The sequence below is a fragment of the Homalodisca vitripennis genome, chromosome 3 (genome assembly GCF_021130785.1).
Source record: "Homalodisca vitripennis isolate AUS2020 chromosome 3, UT_GWSS_2.1, whole genome shotgun sequence".
NCBI lineage: Eukaryota > Metazoa > Arthropoda > Insecta > Hemiptera > Cicadellidae > Homalodisca > Homalodisca vitripennis.
This window is the reverse complement of record NC_060209.1, coordinates 143,448,512-143,461,796: the sequence shown is the minus strand read 5'-3', so window position 1 is coordinate 143,461,796 and position 13,285 is coordinate 143,448,512. Positions and strand designations below refer to the sequence as shown.

General features: G+C 35.1%; 1 protein-coding gene across 6 annotated transcripts in view; it reads left to right on the top strand.

Annotated features, from left to right (window-relative positions):
* Positions 1 to 13,285, top strand: part of LOC124357612 (sortilin-related receptor-like) — a 101,882-nt gene that overhangs the window by 65,383 nt on the left and 23,214 nt on the right. For 5 of the 6 annotated variants that reach the window (XM_046809550.1, XM_046809547.1, XM_046809553.1 and 2 more), the window contains 6 exons: positions 1,026 to 1,159; positions 1,430 to 1,570; positions 9,012 to 9,213; positions 10,068 to 10,286; positions 12,098 to 12,243; positions 12,431 to 12,719. In XM_046809550.1, coding sequence (XP_046665506.1) covers positions 1,026 to 1,159; positions 1,430 to 1,570; positions 9,012 to 9,213; positions 10,068 to 10,286; positions 12,098 to 12,243; positions 12,431 to 12,719 — 1,131 coding nt within the window. The remainder of the gene's footprint in view (positions 1 to 1,025; positions 1,160 to 1,429; positions 1,571 to 9,011; positions 9,214 to 10,067; positions 10,287 to 12,097; positions 12,244 to 12,430; positions 12,720 to 13,285) is intronic. The other variant, XM_046809548.1, reaches the window with a different exon arrangement.

Genomic DNA, 13,285 nt, shown 5'->3' with positions numbered 1-13,285 from the left:
CATATACCTTATCAGTGATAAATGGATGTGATGTCACATCAACGATTTTCTGTCATAAAAATTACATTTCATGTCTTGCGTATTGCTTTCTGACCCAGAATAAATCCATTGGTTTGCCTTGCTGCTGTGATGTTGAAATATGAAGTGTTGTTACTTTTGTTATGCTTTCACTCTATAAATTCAGACAAATTTAAAATATTGGTTAAAATAATAAAACTTATGGTTGTGCTGGCATAATACAATGTTGATACATAACAGTTGAATACATTTAACTGGCTCTTTGAATTCACATTACACAACTTTAGAGACCAAGATGAGATTTTTTGCTGCTTTAAAGACCATTGGGGTGTAGTCCGGAAGGATTTACGAATAGGAGTATGTTCTTCCTAGGAACCCTAATTTTTTTTCTTCCTAGGAATGTAAAATTTGAGGACAATCAGTTGAATAGTTTATATGTAAAAGTAAAACAAACAAACAAGGCACTTTCACATTATAATATTATTAGGATGTTCATTTATATTTTTTATAATGTTATTTACCTTACACGTGTAGAGTGAGTGAACTTTGGATCCATATTGTTACATATTGATGTAAAAGGGTAGTTTAAAGAAATATTGGTGATTGGCTAATTTTAATTCATTATTTTTTACCTGTTTTATGTACTTGATTAACATTACAATAGTCTAATTCTACCTCCAGACTGAATCATTTTTGATCATTTCATTTTATTATTGAACTTAATCTTAATTTGTCTAGGTTTTATACTCATGACCTGTCTCAACTAATTACAGTTCCTGACATCTTTCTGTGGCAGAAATCAGCATAGAATGAGAAGTGTTATTAGTGTTTGATATAAGTGGTGCATTACACATAGAAGGAGTAATTATTAATTAAATAAACAATAGAGAGCCCTGCACATGTGCTTTGAACTCGAACAAAGATTTAGCTTTCAACTTTCAACGCTGCTGCTACTAAAGATTGTATATTGTTATTTACATAAAAATACTAATAAGGATTGTTGACAGCTGGCTACTTCCTATGCAGCAATCCTCATGCTTGCATTCCTGCGTCCTGGCGCTGTGATGGAGAAAAGGACTGTGGCGACAACTCTGATGAGATTGGCTGTGATAGTAACTCTTGTGAAAGCTGGCAGTTCCAGGTATGACTTTATTAATTATTCTGCAAACTTCTCTTGTTTGAAAATTGTATTTTCTTCCAATTTTCTTAAAATAAGTTATTAAAACACAAGTTTAGAATTTTTAAAAAGTTAAAATTTATTTTCCAAACTATATTTATTCAAATGTATTTATTATATATGAGTGAACATAGTTAAGAAGCCCTTCTACATAAGACTGATTTATCTCATGTATAACTAATGTAATCGAAGGTTGTACTATGTATTAATACTTAATTGCATTATTATTTTCAGTGTGATAACCACCACTGCATTTTCAAAACCTGGCAGTGTGATGGTGACTACGATTGTGGTGACAATGACACAAGTGATGAACGCAATTGTCCAACTACGGTCCGCCCCCCCACTATTCCACCCCGCCCACAACTACCAACAGTGAGTGTATATCCTATAGATATATTAGAAGTACACATCTAAATGTATTCATATATGTTTTGCTTGATAGTAAAAAAAATCCACGGGCCCCTAAAACTAGCCTCATTTTTAAGTAAGCAATTGTTCAGTGAATGTCTGAAATTTCCAAAGATTTTCATGGTGCTTCAAAATATTTTAAGCTGTATAATTCTTGTGTCGAAAATGTACAAATTATTCATTGTTGTTGATTTAATAATTTCTGATGAGGCACAATTGACCTAAGGGACTGACCATGGGCTCATATTGACTTCAACGGTTTCACATGTACAGTACTGGCAGGTCCAACTTTTTAAGGGAACCATGTAAACTAGAAAGTGCTTCATCCGTGTTCTAAGTTTTACTTCCAGCTTAGCATTCTTCTTCCACTCCATATTGCAAAACAAAGCGGACAAGATGGACAATACCCTGATATACAGGGTGCGGCAAAAAGATCTGATGTATTTAAAATTAAAAAAAACACAAAAATTAAAAGTGATGAAAAGTATTTTATTGGTTATTACATAAGGGTGTTGATGTAAATTAATGGAAATAACATCAGTACAACTTATTTCACACATTTAAGACCTGAAGATAACGTCCTTCAAATGATGTCGTTCTTTGGCCAAGCATTCTTCAAGTGTTGCACTGAAGCTGTTCAACACCTTCTCTAACATTGCAGGAGGCAGGTTTGCAATTTCTTGGCTTATGGCTTCTTTTAGTTCGACCAGTGTGCGGGGTTAGTTTGTGTATACTCTTGCTTTAAGGAACCCCCACAGGAAAAAATCACAAATGCTAAGGTCTGGGGAGCGAGCCGGCCATGCAATGTCCCCAAAACACGATATGACTCGGCCACGAAACTTACTTCTCAAGAAGTCCATCATCTCATTAGCTGTATGTGAAGTTGCCCCATCCTGCTGGAACCACATCCTCCGGCGCACTAAACGATTTCTCTAGAGTTCAAGGAGAAGGAAGTTTTTCAGCATCAGGAGGTAACGTTGCGAATTGACCATAACGGTTCGACCACCCTACTGAAAAATGTATTCCAATCACACAACTTTTAGTTACACCACACCACACAGTAACCTTAGGACTATGCAGAGGATGTTCATGCAGTTCTTCAGGATTTGTAGGTGACCAATAGCGAAAGTTCTGTTTATTGACATAACCATCTAGATGAAAATGTGCCTCGTCGCTCATCATGACAATTTTGTCATCAGTCGTCAAATCAATCATTGTCTCTGCAAACGCTTGCCGATTTGCATAGTCAGTAGGCTTCAACTGCTGGACGATAGATATCTTGTATGGGTGGAAATGCAGATCAAAACGCAATATTCGTCATACCGAGCGGTCAGACATGCGTAAAGCAGCAGCTTGTTTACGGGCCGGCCGCCGAGGACTGGCTTCCACCGCTTCTCTCACTCGATCGGTATTCTCTGGTGTCCGGGCTGACTTTGGACTTCCAGTAGACTTACGTTTTAAGGCTGAACCGGTAGCTCTGAAGTTACTCACCCATAACATAATCGTGTTACAAGTTGGGACTCTTCCTCTGAGACCAACATTAAAACGTCTACGGAACTGCCGCTGAACAGCAACGCAGGAATCGCCGCTTTTAAAAAACGCCTCGACAATGAATGCACGATGCTCAGCCGACCACTGCTCCATGGCTACTGAAAATGTCCACATGTGGGCTCCCGAACGCGCTTATCCCCACCACCCCCCACCACTTACTCGCTCTACAGCACGGTGGCGAAAACCGTCAGATCATTTTGCCGCACCCTGTACAATCATATAATTTTCCAACACTACAAATCAAAGCACAGATTACTACTAGGTATAGAATAACCTCAGATGTTCAATAGATGACTGATTCTTTGTACTTATCAACAACTTTAAAACTACTAGACTGAGTGATAGAATACTCACATAATAATAATACACTTTATACTCGTACATATATTAATATAAAACATATATTATTTTTTCATCATTAATATTTGATCAGTATGAAGCATGTGTACAATGTTAGTACTAATGACGGAATGTAACAAATATGTTTCCCAATTCATTTTTGGATTATACTTAGCAACTATATTGTTGTATAGTTATGATTACATAAAAATATGTGATAGCAATGGTGTGCACCTTTCATGTTTTTGGGCTTGGCGTAAATGAGTTTTTAAGTAAATATATATATAAATATATATATATTTATTTATAGACTCCCGGCGGAGCAAGTACTTTTTGTGATTCAATGTTTATTGAAATTATATATATATATATATATATATATATATATATATATATATATATATATAACTAGATGGCTGGTAAACAGATTATTTGTACTTAACTGATATTAATTATAAAACACATTTTATTTGTAAGTTAAGAGTTCATTTATATACCGAAGCAGAAAACATTTTCACAGTTTTACACTAAGATGTTTTTTCTAATCTTTTATATTAAAAAGACACATTATATGTAACGTGAATTAGTTCTGTGTTCTAGACCTCATTGTTAAGAACAATTTACAATTCTGAATACTAATCGTACCAAACATAAAATGAAATATGTAATCATTTGTAATCTCTATGTATACATCTTTGTTTACGGATGTTAGTTTTAATTAAAGTACTTGTGTTATTCTAAAGCAAATTTGCTGACCAAAATGATTGTAAAATTATAAGTTCATAACAGCATGTGCTTCTTGTCTAAAACATCTAGTTGTTCACACATCACTGTAGCATTCAAATGTTATTTATTTAATAAAAGTTAATCAGAAAAACATAAAATGTTATGAACATACTCAGCAATATCTAAGAAATGTGTGTCTAGATATAATATTTGATGAAGAAACTGAGACACCTCTGCTTCAATAAATAATCTTGTCCTAGAACAACGTAGTGCTTAGTATTCCATTTAAATTATGTTAGCATAGTCATATATTTGTCAAGCAAAATATAACAGTAGTATACGCTCAGACGGAAAATTGTTTTAGTAAGCTTAATATTTATTTCATATTTTCAAACACTGTTTAATAAGGGAAATGCAACAAAAATATACGGAGAAGTTTTAGAGATTTGTAAAAAAATAGGCCTATTTAGATATCTACATAAATTTTCATTGATTAAAATGCAACAAAAATTGGAAAGGCAGTTGCGGGACTGACCGATAGAAGTGACTACTTCTTATAACAGGCTGTGAATATAAATCTTGGGAGTATAAATGTTACAATACCATAACTTATACCTCAGGAGTTAGACCTAGAGAAATCCATGAAAAATTAAAATTTCAATATTATAAGACATAACTTAAAAACAAATTTCAAAACATTTATGATATAAAATTTAAGTACCTAAACTATTAATTACAGTTATTTACACAAGCCACCATAACCTTTTGATTAGTACGCGATTTAAAATACTGGAGGTTATCCTAAGAATATAGTATTCCGCAACAATGTATCTCAATAAATATGCATTTTTTCCAAAAACACTAAAGAACAATTTGTGTTTAAAATAGTCAGTTTTGTTTGAAAGAAATACTGTCGTCCTATAACTTTCAACATTTTAAATCAGTTTAATTTTATAACCTACTGAAATCAATCATCATAAATTTAATAATGTAAATAATTTTGTAAAACACAGTAAGCAAAAAAACTTCATTTCAGTTGTTTTTCATTATCAAGTAAGATTAATTGCACTTTACTTTGGCTAATACAAGTAGGCTATCGGCAGTATATCTCCACATTTAATTTCTGAAGAATCCTACCTCAGTTACAAAAAAATTTCAAGAACAATTTCTGTTTAGAATTATATGTATTGTCTAGAAAAAATATTCTAGTGTTAGTTTATTTGCAACCTTTTACTTGCCTCAGTAGTTTGACCTAGAGAAATTAAAATTTCAGTATTGCAAAATAATTTTATAACCAATTTCTATACTTTTTTTATAGTATATAATTAAATAACCCAAACCATTAACAATTAGTTATTCACACAAACCATCATAACCTTTTCATTAGTACGCAATTTAGTATATTTGAGGTTATCTGATGAATAGTGTTCCGCAACCCTTTATTTCAATAAATATAAATTTTTTTCAAAAACACTAAAAACTAATTTGTGTTTGAAATAGTGAGCTTTTATTAAATTTAATAAGCTCTCTCTAGTATGCCTGCATAGCTACTGAAATCAAACACGCATGACGTGACGTTTCATGAAGTGAAACAAAAGTTTTTCCCCCATGCAAAACATGCATCCAAAGCCAAAAAAAGTAGTCACTTCAAAAATTTAAAAAATTGGTTTATTTATTTTTAAACTAACAGTCATGCATTGTAATTTACTAAAAACTTTAAAAACATTTTTCCATGACATTTAATAAGTTCAAGGATTTGATTATGATAACACTAATAATTAGGATCCAGAAGAGTAGAGCGAGCTGTAATTCTTTGTAATGATAAGGTATCTAACTGTATTAAAAAAGATATGTACAGTAAAAAGCCCGCTAATTCGGCACTTTCGGGGATCGAAAGTGTTCCGGATTATTGAAAATTCCGGATTACCGAGCGTCCATATGAAAATGCCGGAAAATTCGGTTTTCAGCCGCTAAAATCGTATCACACTAAAGTAAAAGGAGTGAAATCAAGTGATATTAACTCAGAAAAGCTGAAAACCCAGCCAAAATACAATCACTCTTTAAAAATAGTGGCTGGGTTTTCAGTCCCAAAGAGATAATGTACAGTAGCTTGATTTTACTTTTTTTTCTACTTTAGCGATGATAGCGGGCTAAAAATCGTCGTCTAAGTTTCAGAGCGTGGCTTTAAAAAAAAATCACTCTTTACGTGTACATAATTAAAGAATTACTAAGGAGATAAATAAAATTAAACAAACATTAGTTTGAACAACAAAATGAACATTTAATGCCTAGAAAAACATTTCTAAAAACTTAGGTTAACTTAGATGTAGGCTAACTAGTGCGTACATTATGTAATAAATATTATGGTAAACATAATTTTTGTGTACTGTATTTTATTTGAAAAAAAGACCTAATGTCTGTTTGTTTTTTTTGTATCATGTTTCTTCTTTAAAAAGTCATTTCTCAGAACAACACATAAATTTACAAGCTCTGAAGCATTGTAGGAGCTGCTGCGTTCGGCAAATCGTATAAACGTGTCGATAGTGGCACTTGCTTCACTCCACGTAGGCACGGGTGTTGGATCATCATCAACTGATTCGGACTCCACAGGATGAGACTCTGACTGAGGTCCAAGTACACGTTTTGATGAGCAGTTCATCCGTAATTTCTTCTTCAACTGGTTCGTCGCAATCAATGTGTATCCACTCCAAGATTTCTTCTTGTGGCACTTTCCTTATTTCGTCTTGGGAAACTCGTGGGCCACCAAGTCCAGTATTGCTTCATTGTCGACTGAAACAGCAATGTCCTCTTCTTGGTAGGCAGCTGGCCATAGTTTTCGCCAAGATTTCTGTAGAGTGGTGGGCTTGACCTTTTTCCATGCCAAGGCGATTCCGAAAATTGCATCTTTTATGTTGAATTTTTTCTGAAAAATCAACCACCATACACTCCTGAGTTTATCAGGGCCTTGAAGAAAGGACGCTCTGTAAAAAACATTTAAAGTTCTGAATCACCCCTTGATCCATTGGCTGAATCAAGGACCGTGACATTTGTCGGGAGGTATGCAGTAAAAATATTTCCCGATATCAACTCAGACGCTGCAGAGTGAGCTCTGCAATTGTCTAGGATGAGCACAACCTTGCTGTCTTCAGGTAAGCCACGGTTTTTCAGATTGTCTTTTACAGATGGTACGAAGTGGTGGAAAAAAACCAATTTCAAAATAACTCGGAGTTCATCCACGCATTGGATTGAGCATCGTATATTACGGGTAGGTGGGTAATGCCTTTCAGAGGTCTTGGCTTTTTTGCTTTTCCGATGACGAAAGGCGTCAACATGTGGGTCCCCTGAGGCATTGCCACAGAGCAAAAATTGTCAAACGGTCTTTGTTTTTTTTAAAACCCTTTGGCACATTTCTCATCCCCTGCTGCCAAAGTCGAATTAGGCAAAAAACGCCAAAGTAGGCCAGTTTCATCATCAGCGTTGTAAATCCGGCATGCTGACAAATCGTAGTCTTCAAGTAGATTTTCAAATTCAGCTTTATATTCTTCAGCCGCATTTTGGTCCGGCTGATCGGAGCTCTCCAGCTACATCAAGCTTCCGTATTCCCCGTTGTCGATTTTTAAATCGGTGCAAAGCCAACCATCAGAAAAAGGCACATTCTTTTCTCATCTATTTTTAATTTCCTCACGGAACTGTTTAGCTTTTTCCATGATCTTGGGCCCAGTCACAGGCTTCCCTTCAGACCGCTTAGCGCTAAACCATTTGAATAAAATTTCGTCAAGGTCGTCAAGTTTAGGTTTTTTTAAAGTTTGTCGAGACTGCCATGTATGACTGTATGACATTTGTAGTTTGAGACTTAAATTTAAGTAACTTTTCTTTATTCTTCTTGATGTCATACATTGTTGATGAACCAATGTTGAATTCTTCCATTAGCTTCATTCTACTCTCACCTTTTTCTACACGTCTTATAATTTCTAGCTTTTGTTCAATGGTAAGTGTGACATGCTTACGTTTATTTCCAACTTTGCTGGTGGATGAGCTGGGCTTGGAAAACATAGGGCACAACTTTGAGAAAGTTAAAACACAATATGAAACGAGCACAACACTCACGACTGCACTCGAGTACGAACTGACAGTGACTGAGACTGAGGCAGAAGACGCTAGACGCTAAACAAACACGTAAGACTGGCCTACATTTTCACAATAGACTGGCCTACTGGCCGACAGTACAACCGATATACTTGCTGGCCAATAACTTTCCCTGTGTAAATGGAAATTGGTGGAAAGTGACGTATTGTAAAGTACTGGCCGCCAGTAAACTTGCTGTTTTCTACTTTCCCCCCGTCTATAAGCCACTTAACGGCGGAAACTCGGCAAGTGGCCCTGAACCCCCTCACACACAGCTGCTGCGTCACATACGATCCCTTCCGACTGAGCACGAACCTTTCCGAGCGCTCTTGCGAACTGTAACGTTTCACAGTGCGGTTAAAATTTCTCATTTACGCGAATTTTTTTTAAGACGGTGCCGGATTAATGAAAGTGCCGAACCATTGGATGCCGGATTAGCGGGCTTTTACTGTATGTATTTTTTTAAGGTTGTCATTAAAATACAAAATCCACTGTTTACTAAATAGTGCCAACCATATTAAATTAATGTTTTATCTCTGGTTATATCAACACTCTGCAGATTTCAAAACATTCATTTTAGTTTAAAGTCAGCAAATCTATTTTTACAAATCTTGAAGATGTATAGTATTTCTGATCATGCTATTATTATTGTTATTATTTTTAGAACACGTGCGTTGATTGGATGTTCCGCTGTAATAACAAGAAATGTATCCCGTACTGGTGGAAGTGTGACTCTGTCAACGATTGTGGAGACAACAGTGATGAGATCGGATGTGAGCCCATCACAGTACCTACCAGTTACGTGACTCCAGCCCCTCCCTCCCAATCTGGTGTCTGTCAGAGCCATCAGTTCCGCTGTCTTAATGGTAAACTGGCAGTTTAAAGAGTAATACATACAAGATTTTTTTAGTGTGGTTTATATGTGTAATAACAAGTTATGCTGTCAAAATAAGATTTCTTTGAAATTACAAATAGCAAATAATCTTTAGGGAAACCACAACTTCCAACAAAAGATGATATTTATTTAAAATTGGCACTTCAGTAAGTCATTAAATGTTCAAATACGTTTCATAAGCCCCAACTCAGCAATTATCTGTTCAATACTGAGTGATTTTATGGTTTTTGTCCAAGTCAACTGATTTATGGTAGTAACATTCTTGACACATTTAAAGATTATCATGATTTGAATATTAATTTATTTAACCAGTTGCTTTGAAATCCAAGTCTAAATTAGCATTTTTCAGAGGAATTAGTAACATATTTCAATATAAAATAATAAAAATGTTGGCAGCGTAAGAAAAGTGATCGTTCATGTAGTTTTGTCAAGATGGGTTGTATGTCAATGCACCTGATTATGTTAAATCATGTTAATGGGATTTTGTAGGAGTGTATTGTATGTGTGTGTGTGTGTGTGTGTGTGTGTGTGTGTGTGTGTGTGTGTGTGTGTGTGTGTTTTTGTACATCTGTACACATAATAAACTTAATATACTTCAAATTATAAACTGTAATATATAGTTTATTTATTACTATACTATTTACTGCATGAAAGCAATTTCTGAGGGATACCAATGCATGGTATAGAGATTTATAACAGGCTCAGAGAACAATGAACGGTTTTGGGAGAGAAAGGGAGATTTAATTAGTTTCGCTTAGTGAAGCAACACAGAACCTAACCAACTTGTTTTAAAACGTATATAAATATTATTCATGTAATTTGCAGGGGATTGCATTCAAGACTCATGGGTCTGCGACAATATCAAGGACTGTGAACAGGGAGAGGATGAGGAGCATTGTCAAGGTACTGTGTTATGTGACAGCAAGACTCAGTTCAGGTGTCGACAGGATGGCTCGTGTATCCCTCTGCGACAGGTGTGTGACGGCAAGTACCAGTGTCCCGACTACAGTGATGAGATGTCATGCTCCCACTCCAATGTGCCTAGTGAGTTGTGATTGATTGTTTTCAACTTAAATTTAAAAGTTAATTATTGGATTTCTTGATTAATTAAATCGAAATTAAATCAAAATAATAAAAAATATATGCAGTCGTCATATATTGGATGGTGGTACGATATATTCAGGACCACAACTGCACTGAAAACAGGGCTGCCACCAAGAATTAGAATCTGGAAAAGTGTGGATTATGCACGAATCTTTATAATGTCCCTAGAATTTTTACTACAGATGGATCGATTCTAAGACTCTATACCATAGTCCTGACACCAACTTTGTATTTTGACTAGTTGCACCTAGATTCTCTCTAACATATTTTTCATATATTTTAAAGTAAGAATATATTCTGGAAGCTCATGTTATATGCTACCATTTATATTATTTAAAAGGAGAGGGTGGAGGATATAAATTGTGGTTTTAAAAGTATGAATCTGCAAATTCCTTTGAAATAGTGTTCTTAGTCTTGTTTTTCCAAAGGTCAAAGTTTTTTTTGTTCTCTTATGACAAGAAGTTCAGAAAACTACACCTATTCCTGTAAGAACCTTTGCACTGCTTATGAGTGGCAGGATATTTTGGATGGATAAGGTTGGGAATAGTGGCCATCTCCTGTCAAGATTTATGAGATAAAGTTAAGGGAATTATCTCAAGTCATGTCCCCTAGAAAGAAGGAGAAGCCTGTTCTGAATTAACCTCTGCAGTCAAAGCATCCGGGGGAGGGCACACCCTTATGTCTAGGTTGGCAAGAACTTTTGTCTCTTAGGGAACAAACGCGGAACTATTGAATTACTTTTGCGCCCCAGAATCTCGATATTTGCGATTAGTGATGTGGCGCTCTTGGACATCCATAAGATTGCCCAGATTTAAGTGACACATCGATTTTTTTCTGTATCCACCGTGGGTTCAACTGGAAGGTATAAACCAGCCAGAAATGAACCCTCCTGGGGAGTGCAAAAGAAAGAAAAGTTAAAACTTGAGTTCAGATGAAAGTTTTTTATTTATATGTTTGTTGTACTGAGCCTGTTTAGTGTACCGGCAAAATTATCTTGTACTCACAGTTTGTGCACCGCAGACCTCTGACCCGGAATGCTGGACTGCAGTCTACTCTACGGTTGCACTGTGTTGGTAATTGGTTGTTTCTTTGGTTTTCCGATTTGGATACATGTATTTTTCAAAGATCATAGAAAGGCAAGTTATTAGTTATTTATACACAAAAATAACAAATGTTAACATATTGAAATACACGGAGATAAAAACTAAGAAACTTAAAATAGGTGGCAGTGATGAATCGTCACTGAATTTCTTGCAATCGCTAGTGACAAAATTTACTACACTACCACAACTTTGTGACATTTCCTGCAAATACAGCTGGTGATGATAAACTGTCATTGTTACACTTAGCGTAAGGGTTAAATACAGTATTACAGTTAGTGGTTTATTTTGTTTGAAAATGGACTATAGAATTGGACATTTTCAACTGGAACCAAACCGGGAATCAGAAAAGAAGTTTTGAATGGTCACCCCTTTATTAACTGAATAACTTTAGCCATATTAATTTGCATCCGATTAGCTTTAGCTCATCTGGTTAATTGTTATAGCCAAAATGTAAACAATCTTTCTTATTTATTAGAATATTTTGTTATTCCATGTTAAATGAACAAAAGTTGAATCTGATCCTCATAATATTATGCTACATATAGTTCAACTTAATAAAAGACTGTATTTAAAAGGTAAAAATTACTTGCACAGAAAACGATCTTTAGGTAGCGAAGTGTAAACAATAACTGAAATAATCTGTTACAGTAGTACCAGGCCCCAGTTGTGGAGTAGGATTGTTCCCTTGTGACAACAAGTGTCTGCCAATGGTGATGATGTGTGACGGACATATAGATTGTACTGATGAAACCGATGAACACAATTGTAACAATAATACGAACAAAGTTTACCAGGTACAGTACCGTCCATAGTTCTGTATAATTGAAACCCTTGCATCATTATAAAATAGAAATGTATATATCCATACACATGTAAATATCCATATATTAACTTAAATTACAATATAGATAAATGTATATATTGATATTTCACAAATCAGTACATTTATAAATTCTAACAAATATAAAAATGGTTTTTCAGATTCTAAGATTCGGAATAGAAGACAGTTCGACAAATTCAACCAGTCTAAAACTGTTCTGGTGGCTGCCAGTATCAACTGGGGTTGTATTTCAGTTCCTACCTTCATACAAGGTTGCCAACTCCCCCCACAGTCAGTGGGTGAACACCTCGTGGATCTCAGAGAGCATGTATCGCTTCACTGGCCTGAGGCCCTACACACTGTACAACCTCACTGTCTATGTCAAGAACACTAACACCAGAGAGATCTACCCCCCAGCAAAATTCATTACAGCTGCCACTGCTGTAGCAGGTATGCTTATATAAAGTGCTTAATAACATTTTATTCTCAACTAACACTACTCTTGTTTGAAAAATACTATTATCTTTTGTGAGAAGTTCATATGCAATAATGTTTTATATGTCTTGTGGCCACTGTGCTGTGACCACTAGTACCCAAATCTTTTTACTAAAACAATTATTACTGGATTAATAATTGTGTGACACACACAAATTAAAGATTCAGATGGAGTCACCTAGAAGTGCACTTGTTTACTTGCACATGTATTGGAATTGATCAACTACTAAGTGACGTAGAAAGTAAACGAGTTTATTTTTATCTTATGCAATTATATGTGTCCGTATTTTTTTGCAACTATTCCTGCTTGTGTGTTATTTATGTACAACAGTTATATCAACCAGATATTGTAAGTATTGAAAATATAATATCCAAACAGTGAATTACAGGCTAAAAACATCATCTATCTATATATATAAAAATGAATGTTTGTATGTTTGTCCTTTATGGAATCGTGAACTATTGGACCGATCATGATGAAAATTTGTACGTATATGTATTTTTCCACGGAGAAGGTTTAT